General features: G+C 39.9%; 1 protein-coding gene across 5 annotated transcripts in view; it reads left to right on the forward strand.

The window, feature by feature from the left end:
* Window positions 1-19,531, forward strand: part of LOC108498099 (paralemmin-2-like) — a 266,564-nt gene that overhangs the window by 150,960 nt on the left and 96,073 nt on the right. For all 5 annotated transcript variants that reach the window (XM_017816399.1, XM_017816389.1, XM_017816391.1 and 2 more), the window contains one exon: window positions 7,882-7,964. In XM_017816399.1, the coding sequence (XP_017671888.1) occupies window positions 7,882-7,964 (83 nt within the window). Of the gene's footprint in view, window positions 1-7,881; window positions 7,965-19,531 lie in introns of those variants that run through there.

A 19,531-nucleotide genomic window follows, 5' to 3' on the forward strand; every position in this document is an offset into this window, starting at 1 on the left:
AAGATTTGACTCTGCCATTGCAGAATTTACAGGATTTGCACTAGCATGTGTCTAGTACAACTATAGGATTGAGATGGATTCTTTCATAGCTGGCACACTACTCTTTACCACAACAGAAGATAGGGACAAGGCATTAATTAATACCATTTTCTACTAAGCAAAACTGACAGTTCTGACTTTGTAATAAAGTATTAATACAGATTTTTCCGACAGAAAAATTGAATATTTCTTCAAAGCAACTGACAGCACAAATGTATGCAAAATGTAATGCAAAAGTATGCAAAATTGGGGATCAAACCTTAGACCAGATCACAGTCAGTCTGGGTTATGTCTGCCTCATTGCTGTCTGGCCCTTAATCATGACGATCTAATTGGGCACACAAGCCCACTCTCAGTGTACTCAGAAATCTTGCTGTTGCCTTGTCAAGGACTGAATTACTTCTTCAGGGTCTTATGCTATAAAACCCCTTTTATTTGTTTAACTCCTGGATTACCTCTGAAAATCTTGTAACATAGCTTCTTTTAGCAGCACAGGAAGTGGCTGTTCAGAATAAGCTATACCTGTTTATTTCTAAATCCACAGGTAGGAATACAGTTCTATCATTTGTAGTGCACCTTCAGTGAGCCTGATATTTTTGTCAGATCTCCAGATGCAAACCAGATCCAAAATGTCACCTCTTATGAAGGTAAGTGTGAGGTATGAGAGGAAAATTGATAGCAGTAGTTCCTCTCATATGCACTCTATTACCTGCAGCTAAATATCAGCAGAGTATGATTGTCCCACCCCCTTTGCAGTAACGCCATCTGACACATATAAGTCTTCACCATCTTGAGTCAGACTGGTTTCTCACTGCAGGAAAAAGCAGATAAGCATAATTGGAAAATCATCTAAAGACACAGCTGAAAAATGGAGATTGATTTCCTCCTAGTTCCATGAGGTGCATTGCAAAGGCACAGCCATTTACTTCAGTAGTGGTATCCACTAGTAGGAAATGTCCTGTCTGCTGCTAAATGTCAGAGGAAATGACAAATTAAGAGGAAAGTAGGTTTAACTGCACACATGCCACTTTTGACTTTTGGAGATGCTTCCACAGCATCTTCTGTGTACATAGGTAGCATTCCCAACTGTTGGTACATGCAATTGCATGTCTAATTCAGGTAACAGAAGGGGTCATAAAGATATGCCTTGTCTGCATCACTGTGTCCAAGATCAATATGATGAAGAGAGGAGATAAACTGTCTGACTTAACAATTAAGGCAATTGGACATAGCTGTTGCAGTCCTTTCTGTTGACTCTGCTGAGAAGGTTAGAAGCTCATCTTCCTGGTATTTACACACATGCATTTTATACACATGCATTTCTTGGGCCCAAGAAATCCTTTATGCAGGTGCAGTGAGATGAACACCACAAGCTGTTTGTCTCCACTGCATTACAGACATGGACTTTCAGTGCTGTTTCTGTAAGTGATGGCTTTTCTTTCTTCTCATAGAGAATGGTTATCAGTAGCAGATAATCTTTCTGCTACCTTCTGCTTTCTTTCTTGTAGTTAGGCCTAAGATGTCATGATTAAAAAAGAATTTGGATTAATCACTTGTGCTTCCCTACTCATATCATTCAAGGAGTTGTCTGCTATTTTTAAACCCTTGTGCAAGACAATGAATTTGTCATTTGGCTGCACTGCTGTGACATACAGGAACTAACTCTAGACAAAGTTAGGAGGCTATCTTTTAATGATATAAGAACACCCTTCTTATGTAGTAATTCCAATAAGAGAATGTACTCCAAGGCAAATTATTACAAATGAAAGAAACAAAATTCACAGGTTTTCCCCTGAGGGGGGCATGAACCTCACAATTCATGTCAGAGTTTTAGCTTATTTCCTGCAGACATTTTTTCTATCAAAAACTAGTGGTTCTCTCTTTCTTCCATCAAAAGCTGTTCACTGTCAAAAACATTGCTGGGACTGGAAGCTATTTTCTAAGTAACATTGCAATCTCATTCTCTTAGAATAGCTTTAACTTTAGGGCTGGCCTATACTTAAGGTTTCATTCCAAAATATATGTAGATTATGGCTCTGAGGGCATTTTGATTGCTTCATAGCAGAAATCGTGAACTCCATTGCACACTTGCAGCTATTTTATGGTACTACAATTAACTATTAAAAGGATTTTGACCACAGAGTTAAATCTGAGAGTAAATACACACACAGTCAGAATCAACATTAGTTAATCACTGCTGGTCACCAGAAATTATGTTGGTAGGTAGAAATTCGTTGTTAAAACAAATAAAGGACGAAGTTTGAGACTGGTATGGCATGACATTCTAGTAAATGGCTGAAGATATAACTGGCCTCTCAAGCTGCTATCCCTTCCCACACAACTGAAACATTCAAAAGCCATGTCAAGAATATTACTAGACTGGGCTAATTTAAATAACTCCTGAAGGCCTGACAGAGTTGAAGAGAGATAATCCATCTCAGTGATGGAAATCTGCAACCACCAATGGAAGTTTAATTGGGGCATAAGTAGGTGTGACTTTCCTCCTGCTAGCCCTATTAGGGAGATTTTTGTCTTATTTCTATTTTGTCTTATATGTATTTAAGCACAAAATACATCACAGTGTGAAAGATGAAGAAAACCAATAATTTTGAAAAGAAAAGCCAACTAGCAAAAGAGATTTGTGCCATTAGTTCTATAACCTGTGCATCCACACCTGTGAATAACAGGATTATCAGATGCAGAAAAACACATTATATGAGCTAGTGTACTTAAGACAATTGCTATCAGAGAGATACTCACATCACAAGAGAAGGGGCACCTACAGCACTCTCTGCAATAGACTGAAAATTCTATGGAAACTGAGACTAAAATATTTTCTTAACTCTTAGAGGCGAGCCTTCAAAGCATTTTTTAAAGGGTAAGAAAGTTTCCTTGCTATCATTTCAAAATCCAGCAAGGATACAATGCCTAAACGTAGTATTAATTAAAGAAAAGTAAGTGCAAAAACCAGATATGAGTGGTTTTCTTCACCTCTTAAGTTATGCCTTTTTCTTCCTGCTGATATGTGACCTCTCCCAATCTGAACACCATGAAACCACCAATCCATTTAGTGGTTCAATAAATAAACGTCAGCACTCTTGCTGAAAGGTCTTTTTTCCGTAGACTGTGTCTCTTTTTTTTCTCTCCCTCTCCTTTGTTTGTCTGAATGACAAGAATAATTGGTGACAATCTCTACTTTGTAGTGTAATGTGGCATCTGTCTGCTGGCTCAGTTGGGCACTGCCAAGATATCAACAGGAGGACGTAGTTTGCCTTTCATTTTTAATGACAAGTCTTATGTAGGTGAAAGAAAACAGACTGAGAAACAGCAAGGATTCCTGTAATTCAAGGCAAGTGAAAATAGTTGCTCTAATAATTGCTGCCTTGGCCTATTCAAGATCAAGTGGGCCAGTTTAGTGATGATCCAGTATTTATGTGGTTGGAGCTGACCTGTTTCCTTCCCATCTGAGCAGGGCAGGAGTCACTCTGGTGAGCAGCAGACTAGCCAGTAGACCCGGGATGCAAGCACCCTGCAGGAGGGAGAGAGGGCCAAACTGGTAGCAGTAATGTGTCCTTTTGGCAGTGAAAAGGACTAGAATTGCTCCCACAAGAAACCTGTCTCAGTGAAAGAGAATAATAAGTCTTAAACTCTTCCATCTGCATGAAAGCGAACAGTTGATTAGGCCAGATAAAAATTACTATCTTGTGAGAAATGAAGAAGGATTGATTTAATTTTCCTGGTGAATACCCTTAAGTGCTTTATCTGTCTTTTCCTCTAAGGAAACAAATCTTTGTACTACAGTTATTCCCTGATCCAATTCCTCTTATGCTACAACTTGGCCCTTTAATGCACCAGTTTCTTTGGCAAGAGGATGTAGGCTGCCAGGTTTCAGATGGATACAGTGTTAATGGCTGTGTGGAAAAGGCTTGGAGTTGTTTCCCACCAGCTTAACAACATAGCAATGGAGTCTGTATGCTGAAAACACAGAGCACTCTGTTGCTAAAACAAATATCAAAACTAAGACCCTATGTCTGTAGTTTCTGGCTAAGTTTTGCATTTACGAAGGATTTTCTAAGAGGGTTTTGGGTACTGCAGAAACTTGACATACTTCAGTAGCTGAATTGCACCTTAAAGTTTACTTTCTCTGTGTAGCTTCTATGAAAGTAGAGCAGAAACCCAAAGGATTTGGCAGAGATTGATGGAGCAAGGACCCTTGAGATGAGTGTACTGCCCCCAAATCAGAGGTGCTTCCCCATGGTCACAGTGCTGATCATGAAGATCTGTGATTCAGGAACAAATTGCTAAAGTCTGCCCTTGTTTGATAAGAGCAACGAGTGGGTGTGCACAGCAGTTTTCCAGATACCTCATCAGTACCTCTATTTTTCAGCCATATTCTACACATTGACTGCCAAATACATCACCAGTAACTGGACAGCTGACTCTTACTCAAATTTCATCCTTCCTATCTTGATAACACCTGTTCCTCTCTCACCTGGCTGATGCTGGTGAGAGCCCAGATTCCTTCTAATCATCTGCAGCTTGATTTCTCTCCCAAGTCTGTGTGAATACATCTCTTAAGGAAAGAGACTATTAGCTCAGCTTCATTCCTGTTGTATTATTTGGTCCTCTTTATTGCAAAACTCCTGTCATCCATCAAACCCTATTCACAGTTGAAATCAACAGCAAATAAAAGGAAACAAACAAGTCAGCACAGTGATACACAGAAGTGAAGCTAGCATGCACAGAGATGGATGAAAAGCCAGTGGGCCCCAATAGTGCTGATGGAGCTGCCATGCAGCTGTTCCGGTTGAGTTACTTCGTCACTGCTGTACAGACAATTAGATTTAAAACTTTAGCTGTGCTAATGGCAGCAGGAACTGGTATTATTTGGGCCTTTAAAACATGTCCATGGATATAAACATGCTCAAATATTTATTTTTTTTAATCTAAGGGTGATTATAAAATTGCCATGTCCTTCATGTAAATCAAGTCCAAGGTCCATGCTGTAGGAGATACGGCCTTTCAACAAATACATTATGGAGACGAAGTCTATTCAGGCTTATGGTATTTATTTATTTTGTGAGATTTGTGGGTAATATATAATTTTCTTTTGTGTGTTAGTTTCTAGGCCTCAGACTTCCATGACTTTTTTTTCTATTTAAGTCCATTTATTACCACTGTAATGCTTTCTTCTTAACCTTTCATGTGTTGCCACATCAATGGGGAGTATCGCTTACAAGTGGACAACTTAAGACAATGCCAATGCCTTCCAAGGGTTATGCAGAATGCTATTTGTGGCAAAAGGTGAAATTTCACAAAGGTGAAATTAGGCAAGCCACACTTCCATTTAGCATCCTAGTCACCAGACTGCTGTTTCTTGATGGGCATAGGCTGCACATACATCAGCACTTCATCAGAGAACAGTAGTATGGTTTTTAGTGAACTGATCCCTCTCTCCTCAACCACACTTGCAGTTGGTTCAGATGTGGAGTGATTCACACTACATGATGAGACTGCTGACTTGCACACAAGAGTGCTTTGGGAGGAAACCAAACCATAAACTCTGCTGCAAGGTCACATTCAGTACTTTTCAAATCTGGTGTAAACACAAATATTTTAATCAAGTATTACTCCTTCTGACTCTGTGGGAACATTAACTCTAGAGAATCAGACTAAATCTAGTGGGCATTAAGTCCTGGAAATATTTATAATATAGATTTAGAGACTTCACTGACAACTGGTCACATCCTCTGATCCACTCCTACAGCTACCAGGTAATGAGGTGTTGTCCATTCAAGGACTACATGCTGAAGGCTTCACAATTCCAAATACACTGCAGAAAAAGATGCAGTGTAGCCTGGGTATGAAGAGAAGTTCTAGTGAAATGGCAAAAAAATGGCACACAGGTCTATTTTATATCTATATTTGGATAGCAGGAGAGCATATAGCTATCAGTAGACAGTCGGAGGCCCACTATGTTAAAATGTCCTATAGATATATAACAAGGGGGATCCTTTTGGCCTGAGATTAGCATGAATAAAGCTATCAAAGAGAGCTGGAAAGAAAAAAAAACACCAGAAAAAAGAAATCAGGACAAGCAGCAATGCTCTGTGGGAACCCCAGCAGAGATGAACATAAAGAAGGGATCAGTCCTGTGTTAAAGTTATAGGATTAGAGTTCTGATTTCGTGGACTTCTCCAGGGTATGGAGACCACAAGGAAAAAAGGTCCCAATTTCATTACTACTCACTTACACTGATTTTAATACAGTTCTCAAACCTTGGTGAGGGCTACCTGTTGGCTCTGTGGACTACATGGACACTATAGCTTGACATGTGGGAAGAGGAGGGATCAGCTCCAAAGAACCTGTGCAAGAAAAAGTTAAAAGCACGTAAAGGATTTTGGCATATGAGTTTCACTGGCACTTTTTAATATTCTTCTTCCAGAGTAAAAGATGTCTATCTGAGGCTGCCACCAGCCAAAATTGTTAGAGAGCAAGATACAGGTCTGTAGTGTCTCTGCATATCCATAGGTAGACTACAGCTCAAGCTAGCACTGTTAGCATGTACCACTGTCTGCTGGAGCAACAAATAAGCAAAGGGCATCCCTGATTTACAGATCCTTTTGCATAAGTAATCATAACACAACTGTGGCACATACATAAACAGTAGTGGGTTGAAGAGACACACTCAAGATTATAGAGTGAAGTAGCAGCAGAGGGCATGAATAACTATCCTTGTATTGACCAAGGGCTGGAGAGCCATTTCAGGCTGTATTATTACGAGACCTATTTCAAATTTAGTAGGTGTGCACAATGTCATGGTAGCACAAGGAAAATTATTCAATGTATTCTCAGTGTGAATGTGTACATTCAACAGAGCTACTGGAGATGATACACAAGTCCTTATAAATCCTGTTCCTCTATAGAGGAGATCATGTAACCCTTATAATTTAATTTTGCAGTTTAGAAAGTATTCACTGATTTAATCTGACTCTAATCCACCATTATGTATTGCAATTATTGCCATTGCTATGGAAATCCCAAAAGCAATCAAGCAGCTGTCTGTAGCTAGCTATGCTTAAGCAAGATTGTCCCTGAAGGTGAAATCAGCAATATGTTCTTACCTTATTCAAGGCTTAAACTTGATGTAGAAATAAAAGTACAGAGGTTCTTCCAGACAGGACTGACAGGCTGCCCTGCGAGCTGTGCTTGTGACCTGATATCACCTGATAAGCAGTGTCATCCACTGCCTGGATGACAAACAGCATTCATTAATGAGATGCAATTAGTTAGGGTCCAAGGTGCTCTTAGTTACTCTGCCCTTTGGATACACAGAAGTGATGAAAGGTCCTCTGGCTACTCCCCAAGATGGGACAAGCTCATCCAGGGGATGGTGTGAGCACCTTCAGCACAGCAACACTGGTGAGGACAGAGCAACCGGTGTCTGGAGCTCTCTGGGGATGACAAGGCTGGACCTGGCAGAAAGGGCCATCCCACCCCCCACCAGGGACCAGGGCAGCCCTGGCACTGAGTACCACCCTAGGGACAGGCATGGCCACTGGGCAGTTTGAAATGGAACATGTCCTTCCATGGCACACTGTGTCAACACACTGAGCACCCATTGCGTTTTCTCCCAGAGGTGGCTGCCTCTCTGCAGAGCTGTCTCCAGGTGGCAAAGATATTTCTCAGTCATCGTTTTTGTACCCTTTCCGCTTTCTTTAACAACACTGACAAGATACCAGGCTGGTGACAGAGCACGGCGGGTAGAAATGGATCCAAAGCAAAGCAACCTCTCAGCCATGCATATTCTCCCATGGGCAATAAATGTCTTTGGTTTTGTAGGTGCAGGAGGATTGGCTATGCATCTGGGGGACCCACTGGCATCATGCTCCTGTGAAAGTTCTGAAGCCAAAGAGGGTGCAGGGGTAAGTCTCCTCTCACTGCGTCATTCTGGGAGGCAAAGGGATCTGCACTGTGCTCAAATATAATGCTTGGTGGCAGCCTCTGCTCAGGAGAATGTGCCATATCTTCAGCTGCAAGGAGGTTGTCATGGTGGGAGCAGTTTGCACAGCAGACCCTATTGGTGTAAACTGAACTCACTTGGCTACCACAGGACCTCTTTCTAATTATTTGGAAGTCCAGTGCAATGGTTCAGATTAGGAGGATTTTGAGTAAAAGTGAATCTCTTGCAAGGTTTTGTTAAATAATCCTGGCAGTTTACAGAAGATGGAGTCAAACCAATGATCTGTCCTCCCTCACTGTCAGTCAATCCCCCACTCCGTCTTCCCCTGCATGTTCTCCTCAGGCCCCTCTGCAATTACTGCTACCCCACCTCCTTTCATCTGCTGGACAGCTCTGTTCAAGCAGCCGGTCTGCATGAGGAGGGCAAGTATTTGAGAAGCGTAGCCCTCACCTGATAACCTGGTGTGGTTGGGTGGCATGTGGAAAAACACTGTTTTGCTGGCAAAGCCGTGATGGAAATACTCCTGTTTCTGTGTCATTCTCACTGCGATCACGTGCAGCCATGTGTTTTTAACAGCAGCAAAAGAATTTGTCAGCAAGATACTGAGAGTGGAAAGGCAGAGAATAGGCAAGTGAATTCCTGCAGGGCCAAGACATTCATCTTCAGGGTGGCTGATATTGCTGAACATGAAGCGGCTTTTGTCTGAAGACAAAAACGACCATGCTAAAAACTAGAGGCCTCTCCAAAAACTTTTTATCATAGATTGGACACTTTAAAATAAAGATGCAAACTTGAATATAAGTAGCCCATATTACTGCCTAAATTTATTTTAATCTTTCATAGTTTAAATTAAATTAAAATAGCAAACGAGGCTGTTAAACAGGTTCAGATCAGACTGATGAAGCATATTTCATACATCTGCTATAAAAGTAGAGTTGTTTTTTGTTGTTTTGTTTTTAATTACAGTTAGTTAATTTTAGCCCAATAACTAACCCTTTGTTTAGAGAAGCATTTAAAGATAAAAATGCAGCAAGTTTATTTTTTCTTCTGGTCTATGAGCAAAAACTGGTGTGAGAACCTCACACCAGCTAGCTTTAAGATCTTAAAGGCCATGGTGAATAATCAGCTAAAACCAGCATCTGCAAAATTCTTTTTATTAATGATGAAAATGTAAACAAACCCATATTTTGATTTTTCTTATACTATTAACTTTTTTTTCTTTTAGTTGTTAAGAAAAAAATTAATTTTCTCAAAATCCAGGTTTTATTTAAGTGCTGATAAAATCCCAAAGGGGCTGAAATAAGATTATGTTTAAAAAATACCAAAACAAAACAGATCTGCTAATAACAAATATGAATCTGACTACATGTGGTTAACAGTTTAGAATGGACAGCATAGCTATCAAAAACAATGACCAAATTGAAAGTTAAATCTATATAAAGCAGCAAATTAATATGGCCCTGGGGATACCAGTCAATAAGAATCTACCTTTCCTTAGGGAAACAATTTACAATACAAGCAATAAAAGTAAGCTTCAAATTGATAATGCAAAGAAGTCAAAATGGAACATTCATGTTATGGTTAAATCAGATATTTAAATCATTCTGATTGCAGCTGGAGCATGAACTTGCACAGGCATTCCCAGATGTTTTGCCCTGGTTTCTATCAGTGCCTGCTCAATGTAGTATCACTTTGTGGCAGTTCTATATCGCAAGAAGGACCTCCAGGGCTGCTGGGAATTCTCTGAGAGTTTAATCAGCCTGTAACTTTCTCTGGCTTAAGTTAAGGTCATACTTAAGGAAGAGGGGGGGGGAAATGATTGTGGAATGCAATTTGTTTTAATAACACAGTATTTCCAATGCATGGGAGTGTAACATCACGCAGAACAAAATCTGACTTAGCATTGTTTCCTCCTTGGTTTTAAAATAGAGGTCTCCTTTTTTTAATAAAGACCCCCTGCTGAGGGAGGAAGTTTAATGACAGAATTTTGTAAGAGGGAGGCTGACTCAGTGCTGCCACTAATGCAGTGTGAGCAGAATCAGAAAAGTGCTAGCACAGGAAGGTCAATAAAGTCCATGAGAGTATCCTTACCTGCATGGATAGCAGATGACAAAGAGCTGAAATTTTCTTTAATAACACGATAACAATTTGTGAAAGGGATGATCCTGATGTTTGAGGCAAAGCCTATATGGAGCAGCTGGATATAAACTCTTCTAAGCTTGCATTTGTCAAGAGAGACAAATCCAAAATGATTTTCCTTTCTATTGCTAAAATGTCAAACAGGCAATGCTATTTTCATATAAGAAAACTATCAATTTTAGATCAACTCTGAAAATACGCAGACTTAGTTGCAATATTCTTTAGATAATGTCAAGAGAAAGTAGATTTTCAGTTAATAGAAACAGGAAAGAGAATGCCTCAATCTCTGTTATTTTCAATATCCTACTTACTCCAAGGGGAGATCTGGGCCATCATAAAGTTCCTCTCAACTTTAACAAACAAAGAAACAAGAAGATACACTTAGGTCCTGGCTGTGCTCTTGATTGTCTGGTTCAAGTCAATGGTAATTTGTGTAGCTTTTAATAAAGCATAGAAAATTCTTACATCTAATAGGTAATGACATTCATGACCAGTGAAGACAGGATATGGATCAGTAAACAAATGTTACACTTGCAACATTCCCCCTTACAAGAAGGGAAAAACGTGGTCATACAAAAGAGCCACTCCATGTAACATGTTCAGAACTGGCCGAACTGGACCTATTGCTGGACAAGACAAAGTTTATGACGGATCTTGGAGAGGTTTTTTATATTTCTTCCTTTTTTTCTAAACAGCAAAATGCTGCCTCTTCATTGTTGCATTTAAAACACATCCTGTTATGCCTGCAGCTCTTTTTGGAGTGCAGGTTCAGAATACCATGTACTTTATTACTGAGCCATTCTTGCAGCTTTTGCTCAAAAAAAAGTGTATATGTGTAGGAGTAGCATAAACTGCAGCTGGTTGTCTTTATTTTTCCACCATCATTGCTGCTGACTGGTAAAAAGGAAGATGATGTACATATACACCATTTGGCTTTTCTGCAATACTGCTGTACAAGAGGTTGAGAAATTATCTTGGTGAACAACTTCTAATTTCAACAAAACCTTTAGGACCATAAAAAGATCAGCAGTAGGCTGAAAGAATTTGTCTTGCAGTGAAAAGAATGCTAGTATTTTGCTGTTGTGTTTTATCAGAGATATAGAACTTTGTTTTTTCATTGGTGTTATGAAATATTATACCACCAAAGAACCTCGTTGAGTCCAGAAATTTCTGGAAAGATTCATTAACTTCACTGTGCATCTGCTCAAAAACAAACAAACAAACAAACAAAAAAATAAATCAAGCAGATCCAGGATACACCCCTTCCCCTCATCCTCCTTCTCATCCTGCTATCATAAATATGTTATGGATGAAAACCTTACAGGTAACTCAAAATGACAGAGGCTTTGATATTTTGAGCATTCTGGATCAGTTTATAATGGAAATGCTCTTTCTGCACAGTATATGAATCTGAAGATTGTGAGGCCAGACACTAAAAGTTCCTGGTCACCTTTTGAAGTGTAAGCCTGCATGGCTTTATATCCCCTTCTTCCTGACTCTTCAGGCAGTTTCAGACATATCTTGCCATTATGCCAGCCATGAAGGGGTGCTGCTGAAATTCAGACATAGCATGCAGTAAAACACCAAGGCAAGGTACAAGGCAACTTCAAAGAGCAAAGTAGTTTATTTTCTGCAGCTGATGCTTTCCCCAGTTGTCTTCTGCCAGCTCTCGTCACTGCTTTCCCAGGCTGCACTCTCAATCCCTGGTCCTGGCTGAAGTTCACCTTGTGCTGAAGTCAGCAGAGCTGGGCTGGGTGACAGAGAGGAGGATTCATCTGAGCCACTGTACCGCATGTCACAGCACACAGCTAAGAGTTCATTTCCAATTATTTCCTCTAATTCCTCTCAAGTGCATCTTTGTATCATGATGGAGGCAAGCAACATTGGTCAGGGAAACTAGAGAGTCGTCAGTCATTCAAAGTGATAGGAGACATTATGTTTGACCTCTGGCATTGTAATTTTATTTCCATGAATCTGTATGGAAACTGTCAAAGCAAAGTAACAAGACTGTCAAGCTTTGGCACCTGTGTAAGACAGGCCCCCCTACCTCCATACTGAAAGAAAAAAAGATTGCCTTCTCCAACAGCATGTTAGTTAGACATTAAAAAGCACAGCAGTTTTGCAGTGCAGAGCTGGATTTCCATATAGAATACTGTGTATATTTAATCAGCAGACCTATTATCAGCTTCTTGTATTGTCTTATCATAGTTTTATTTTGCCTGATTGCACTTCTGATGATCAGAAAATGTAGTGAAGCTAAGATCTCAGCTTACTGCAGGGACAGCCAGTCCTTCAGGCTGGCCATGGGTTTGGTCATTGTGCCTGTTCCATTTCTAATTCAAGAAAGAGGCACATCTTTAGGAAAATGTGGTACTGTTATTTGAGAGGAAAAATACACACTATCTGTCATGAGACAAAGAATTTCTTCTTTGAAATTATTATCCTCTTCTTTGAAATATTATCCATTTGTCTCAGACTTTCTGAGAACCTTCAAGTAGTCTTGGTATTCTCAATCATTTCTAGTGTTGCTATCCACCCTGTAGCAGATGACACTTTCCAGTTTTGGAATTTAACACCATTGCAATAGTGCCAGAAGGAACAAGCATCCAGCCTTGAGTATAAGGAAGGCTTGGTAGAATGCGTTGAGAAGGCAGCTTAACTGCTGAAGATTTGTACTTCAATGAGCAAAGGTACTGGAAGGTATCGAGAATTTGCAGGACCATTCATTAAGACTGTAGCTGCATAAAGGTGAAAATGTTAGGAGTATGGCAAGAGGGTCCTGCTGTTCTATGTAGTAGGGATTTCAGTCACTGCGCGTTGATAGTGTTCCCCATCAGGGAAGTAAAATCAAAGGCAGAAAGATTTCTCTTCTCCATTACTGTCAGAGCACATCTGCAGCAAAGCTCCAGGAAAAGATGGCATGATAAATGTGCCTTTCTGCACTTAGTTAATTCTTGGAACTGGAGCAAGGAACGTATTGCTTTTGCCTAGTAATTGAATGCAGAATTTAAGAAGACTGACTTGTTTCTGAGGCTGCTACTGGGGAGCTGAAAACATTTTGAACATTTCAATATGAGCAGGTAAAGTTTAAATGGTATATTTTTAGTAGTTACAGAAGTAGCCTTGTGTAGTATTAGTTGTCAGGTTTTCATTGTCTGTTGTCTTTCCTGGTATAAAAGTTTTGTGTTACATCCTTTTCTGCTCATCATACTTTCTTGCCCCAGACCCTGCCAGTTCCTCAGTTCTTTCAAATTCCATCTGCCTCTCCACATATTCATTATGAGGGTCTTTTTTGCTAGGACTGCAACCTGTTTTAAACCAAGCTTCTTTCCCAGTTTCTACTTTCTACATAAATCCATGCAGGTGTTTCAAAAACATAGCTTTCACTCTTTCTCTACAACTAGATCTCTTCATAAGATCTACAAAGGCCTCTTGAAAGCCTCAGATTCCCTTCTTATTTTGTCTCTCCTGCAAGTCCCAGGTTCCCACCCAGCTTAGTTTCTGCTAATTGTTCTCATTTGCTGCCACTTTTACTTCAGTCTACTCTCCTGTGTCTCCCAGAGTCGTTTATCTCCTTATCTGATTCTTTATCTTGGGGTGACTCTGGCCCCAGTTTTTCCTGGAGGGGCAAATATCTCTGCACCTTAACACTCATTATTGCTTGCATTTTGATAACATCATGGGCCAGATCAGAAATCACTATGTTGAATGAGATAAACTTACTAAAGGAAAGCCTGTTTCTAGTTGAGGTCTCAGCAAACACTTCAGAACCATCTAAGAGCTATGGCATAAAAAAAATTCCAGTTCTTTCTTCCATCACAATTTTGATGATTAATGGCAACAAAGTATTTCTGCATTATGTTTGCTTGAGCAACTAGAATTTATAGTTATGTGTATAACTCAGTCCTTGCAAATACTACAAAGTTGAATACTCAGTGAAATACGCTGCGTTTGAGTGTTTATACGTGGATACTTAAACATTTCTGGACTGTATATTTTGTGAATCAGCTGCACAAACAATTTGACTAACTCTACAGGACTTTCATTTAACTATAGAGCCTAATGTATTTAAGCTGTTGCAGGACAACAGTGCTTTATTCTCTGCAGACAACTTTATTCTTTGTCTTGTCATTTTTATTGTTCCAATAGTAGTGAATAAAACCCTGCATCTGTTCCTCAGGAAGGACTTAATCCAAAGCTCATTGAATGCATTGGAAGAATCTCCAGTGGGCTTTGGATCAAGCTCTTTAGTCCACAAACAAATGCTCTTTGTGATAATATGCTATTCAAATATTGTACAGAACAGTTACAGAGGTTCCCTATTTCTAAAATAATGACTGCTCTTTAAATCTTTTTTGCTATGCCTGTTCAGTTGGAGGAACAATATGCAACTGTACATAATTGTTGAAGTACTGTAGTCTGTGATTATTTTGCCCCAGCAGTTGATATAAATGTTGAATATGCAATGCTGTGGTAACAAGTAGTGCTATATTTATATGGCTCTTCCTATGTACAAAGTAATTCAAAAAATATATAGATACACTTCCTGCCCCTGGGGAAGATCAGGCTCAATCAGGCAAGCTGGACATGGGCAAGCCATCTCTCAGGACTGCCTTATGTTGATGTTATTGATGACTTGAAAGAGGGGTTTGTAGAATAAAAGAGGGATTCTACTGAATGGGATTTTTTTTCCTCCACTTAGGAAAAGGAGCAGACTGAAAGGAGTCACAAAGCCCACAAAAGAGGAAAGAAACAGGGGCTATTGTGGAAGGGGATACAAAGAGACAAAGATAAGGCAGGAGTAATCAAAGCAGAAACATTAGCTGAAATAAGACTGTAAAGAACTTTAAGTGAAAACTTACAGCTCCAGATTTGCAACGACTGCATTTTCCAGAAGGAGGGAGAGCCATGAGTCAGTTCTGCAGTGGTACCCCTGCATATTGTGATAAAATAGATATTTTTCCTTACCCTATCACAGGTACTGAATACTTCTTTGAATTTCTTGTGAAGGGGCACTAACAGTTTGTATGAATCAAAGACAACATGATGCCAGTGAAACTCGGCTGGTTTTGCAATTGCAGAACAGAGTAACTTCTTAATGTGGGTGTAGATTACACAGTTACTACTGGGTATTACTCCTGTGACAGAATTGCTTGCAGTAAAATACACTACACTGCGTGGTAAGTCCTGGCAGGGCTACGCACATAGTTTGTAAGCCAGTGATGACTAAAACAGTTTATGGAGCGAGTACTAAAACATGACTCACTCAAGGAGTCACATTAAGTCAATGAGATTACTCATGTAGCTAGTTGCTGATAGAGATCTTGCCAAGGTATTCTACCACATAATAGATGTGTGTAAATGTGCCTGTTAGTCAGGTGAATAACTTCAGAAAAGAATTTTAAAGTTCATATTATGTATGAACTGTTCATATTACCACAGCTGAGGTCCTCCCACTAACAGGTAGTCCCTGTCCTAAAATTCTTCAACTCATACAGATAAATAAGGGAAACTGACTTGCCTTCACCAGTATCACCAGGAATAGAACAGAGATCTCCAGTCAGTTCTCTACCACCAGCTCCCTGCCTCTGTAATTCGCAACATTTCATCCCTGCACTGAATATAAAGCATTTATGAATGTGACCTCCAAACTTTCTACAGCTCTTCTGCTAACTGACTGATGGATCTCTGCATTTATTAGCTTTATAAATGCATTTTCATCTTGCACACATTATTACAAGTTGGTGCATTCCCTCATCCAGCTCATCTGCATGTTATTCTGCAGTCAGAGAAATAACCAGAATCACAAGAAAATTAATCTAATCACTAAATTTCTGACAGCCTTCTAACACACTTAAAAATCTGCATCCCAAGCAAAACTCATTTTTCATATTCAGTAAATTCAGTGTGGAGTCTACCATATCAGGCATCACCTTTCAGGACTGCATTTCATTTTATAAATGTTGTAGAAGTGCCTGGCATATTCAGAATCATTACCACAGTATTTTCTTTCCCTTCTTTATTCTGCATTGCTCTCAGCATTTTTGGGAGTTCATAGAGAGCAAGAATAGTGTGCTGGGCTGTAAAACAGCAAACTGAAAGAATTTTCAATAGGAAGAGGTATCCCCTTTGAATTATTCTCCATTTGAAGGTTCACTGCATAACAATAAAAAAATCTGCCTCATTGTAACCAGGCTCCCACATACTGACAAGCTCCCAAAGCAAAGACTCTGAGTAGCTCTTGTCTCCTGCATAAAGCAGGAGCAGCAGATATGGATACAGCTTCGCTTTTTTCTCTCCCTGTTCCTTTCTCCTCTCCTCCAAACATCTTTGTCTTTCATTTCCTTCTCTTTATCTCCCCATCCTGAGCCACCCTGTGTCTCTTCCCCTTCCTAACTCCAGGCACTCTTTGTTGGCAATGGTTCTGCCCTCTTTCTGCCCATGGAAGTGCACACATCTGTACAGAGGCAGATTGTAAACTAGGTCAGCTTATATGGCAGAGATAAAAAGAGTAGAAATAAGAGCCTTTTTGTATAATAACAGGGTCTCACATAAGCACGTGGCCCAGTTTTCAGAGATGTTGAGCGTCTGCCGTTACCATTGACTTCAGTCTCTCATGTCCACAGGCTCAAAAGTATAAAAACATCCTCAGTTTTGCAGTCCCCTGCAAGCAGAAGTTCAGATATGCAGTCGCATTTCCTTGAGGTTTTCCGAGACGTCACACTAATCTCAGGATCGGTTTTTGTCAATTTTTCCTACATGTTCAGCACAGTGTTGGGATGTAAATTGGTCAGTCACTGGAGGAGAAATGATGTAATACTGGGGATAACACCTCTTTAGTTCACAGGCACACAAAGCAGGCCTGAAATAGAATAACAGGCGAGGAACTGTCATTTGAGCGTTAAAAATAACCATTTTTTCTTGACAAATATTGGGTTAATGCAGCTATTTTTATACTCTTCCTCCTTTCAGAGTTTTTAGGACAATACCAACTAATCTTGCAATTCATTATTTAGGTAAAAGTTTTTTAACTTCACAGTAAAAATAAGGGAAGGCTGTACTCTGGCAAAGATAATTCCTCTTTCCCCCTACCTGAAGCTCTCTGCAATGCTGTAAAAAAATTACAGAGCATTAACAAACCGCATCTTTAAAACAAACTTTTATCCATGATTTTCTTCTGCTGTTGCAACCACTGAAAATATATATTAGAAGCAATAAGCAAACTCACTAAAATATACAGAGTGAATTCACATTTGATTTCCTCTCTGGTATATTAGACTAGTGCTACCTAATAAAAACTAAGTAAATGCATCCCTCTCACATGGAAAAGAAAAAATATTCGAAGGGTATCAGTCTCATTTGTGATATTGCTTTATCCAATGGAAGAAAATCTGTGTCACTGAACTGTCACATAGTTCAGTCCAATCCTGTATGAGGCCAGTAAGCAGGAAAGGGACAGAAGGTAATTGTTGGAACAAAAGAGGGGTGTGAACCCAAGAAAAGCAGCTCTGAAATTCCCCCTTTGGCAGTATAACATCATTTTTTGCTATGAGCACCATAGATTTTTCTCCACAGTCCAGTTTTGCCAGTCTCCAAAACTTTAGGCCTTTAGAAAGCATGAGACTGGACTATGCTTATTTTAATTATGATTCTGAGGCCTGGAGAGGACCTTTTTGCATGGTTCTGAAGGTTTTCACAAGTAAAAAAGACTTATTTCCTTCTTTCCCTTCTGATTTCCCTTCTGGCTTATTTTGTTTCTAGCAGCCGAAGTTTCTAAAAACAAACATGGTCAGACGTGTGAAACATACCAGAGGGATGCTACCCCCCATACTCCTCTTCCTCTCTCTCTCCTCCACAGCCCCACATTGCCATTTGGATGGCATATCTGTGGGAGTACAGACTCTTACAGCTGCAGGGCAGGGCACAAGCAGTGATGCCTGTCCATGCACAGGTGCACCTTTCCTTTGCTGCACCTTTCCTGCCTGCTCTCTGCAAACAGGCTGAATGGGGAGGTACTGTGGGTCTAGCCTGTGTCCTGCACTGTGTCCTGTACCGTATCCTAGAAGGACAAAAGGTAGGAGTCCTGTCTCTGGGGAGGAAACTGAATTGCAGACATTCCTCGGAACATTCCTAGATAGTGCAGCTAAAACACCTCTGTTCAGAACTGGTATCCCTTCCTCCTTCCTGTGCCCCATGCTCTTGGCAAGTAAAAAATATGCTTAAAAAAAGCCCATCCTTGATTCAGAGGATTTACAAAAAAGTATCAAAGAGAAAACAGATGGTTGCTAATAGATAGAATGGCACAATTTCCTGTGTCAAAGACCTTGGTGGAGTTTTATCTGTACCGTATTCGAGTGCTTTCAGACACACGTATTTGCAAAGAGGGTCCTGGCCACATCTGGTTGATTATTAGGAAAGCTGCTTACTTACATTAATAGCACCAGCTTACGGGTCTGCAGTTATCTATGTATGCCTCAGTTTCCTTATGTCATTAGGTTTTATTATATGACTCTTTCACTACCACAGCATTCAGGTAGCAATGTGCCTCTGTGTGAGCATCATCTCACCAGAGAATGTAGCAGTTAAATTATCAATAGCAGCATGTAACATCCCATTTAAAACACTGGCACCTGAAGAGTGGAGGATACAAAATCTGATCCTAAACTTCAATATAGAATGTGGAAAGCTAGAGGTTTGCAAACCTCATTACTGTACTGTCCAAACACAGAGATGCTAATTGGGTTAGAGCTAAAGGACACCTGGATTTATGCAATCTATCTGAGACAACACTGCTTCTGTAAAGTCCTGCCTTAAACAAACCTCTTGGAGGTCTCTGAAAGGGTCAACAAAAGTGTGGATAAGGGTGATCTAATTTCCATATCAGACCAGGTTTCTAAAGGATTCTTGACAAAGGCTTTTAAGGAGACTAAGCAGTAACAACAAGAGGGAAAGCCCTGGTACAGCTCAGTAATTGCCTAGAAGATAAAATTCAAAGTACAGGAATAAATCACCAGTTCTCACAATGGAGGGAGATGCTGGATAGCATGGAGTTCTGCAAGGGTCAGTGCTGCAAGGTGTGCTGTTCAATGTTCTCATACCTTACCTGGGAATGGAGTCAAATATCAAAGTTCATCAGTGGTATTCATTTATCAGAACTAAGAGGAAAGATTTTGATGAACTACATAAGGAAATGACACTATGAAATTGAATGGGCAGCATAAGAAATGCAGTATAGGTAAATGTGAAATAATGCACATGGAGAAACAAGTCATTAAAAATGGCTGGCTCTGAGCTGGCATGAGTAAACTCACAGGATGATAACTCTCAGTTCCACAAAAACATCACCTCCTCTGCCCAAAAGTTCCTCATAAAATGTTGTCAAGAAAAAAC

The sequence above is a fragment of the Lepidothrix coronata genome, unplaced genomic scaffold (genome assembly GCF_001604755.1).
Source record: "Lepidothrix coronata isolate B3197 unplaced genomic scaffold, Lepidothrix_coronata-1.0 Scaffold55, whole genome shotgun sequence".
Taxonomy (NCBI): domain Eukaryota; kingdom Metazoa; phylum Chordata; class Aves; order Passeriformes; family Pipridae; genus Lepidothrix; species Lepidothrix coronata.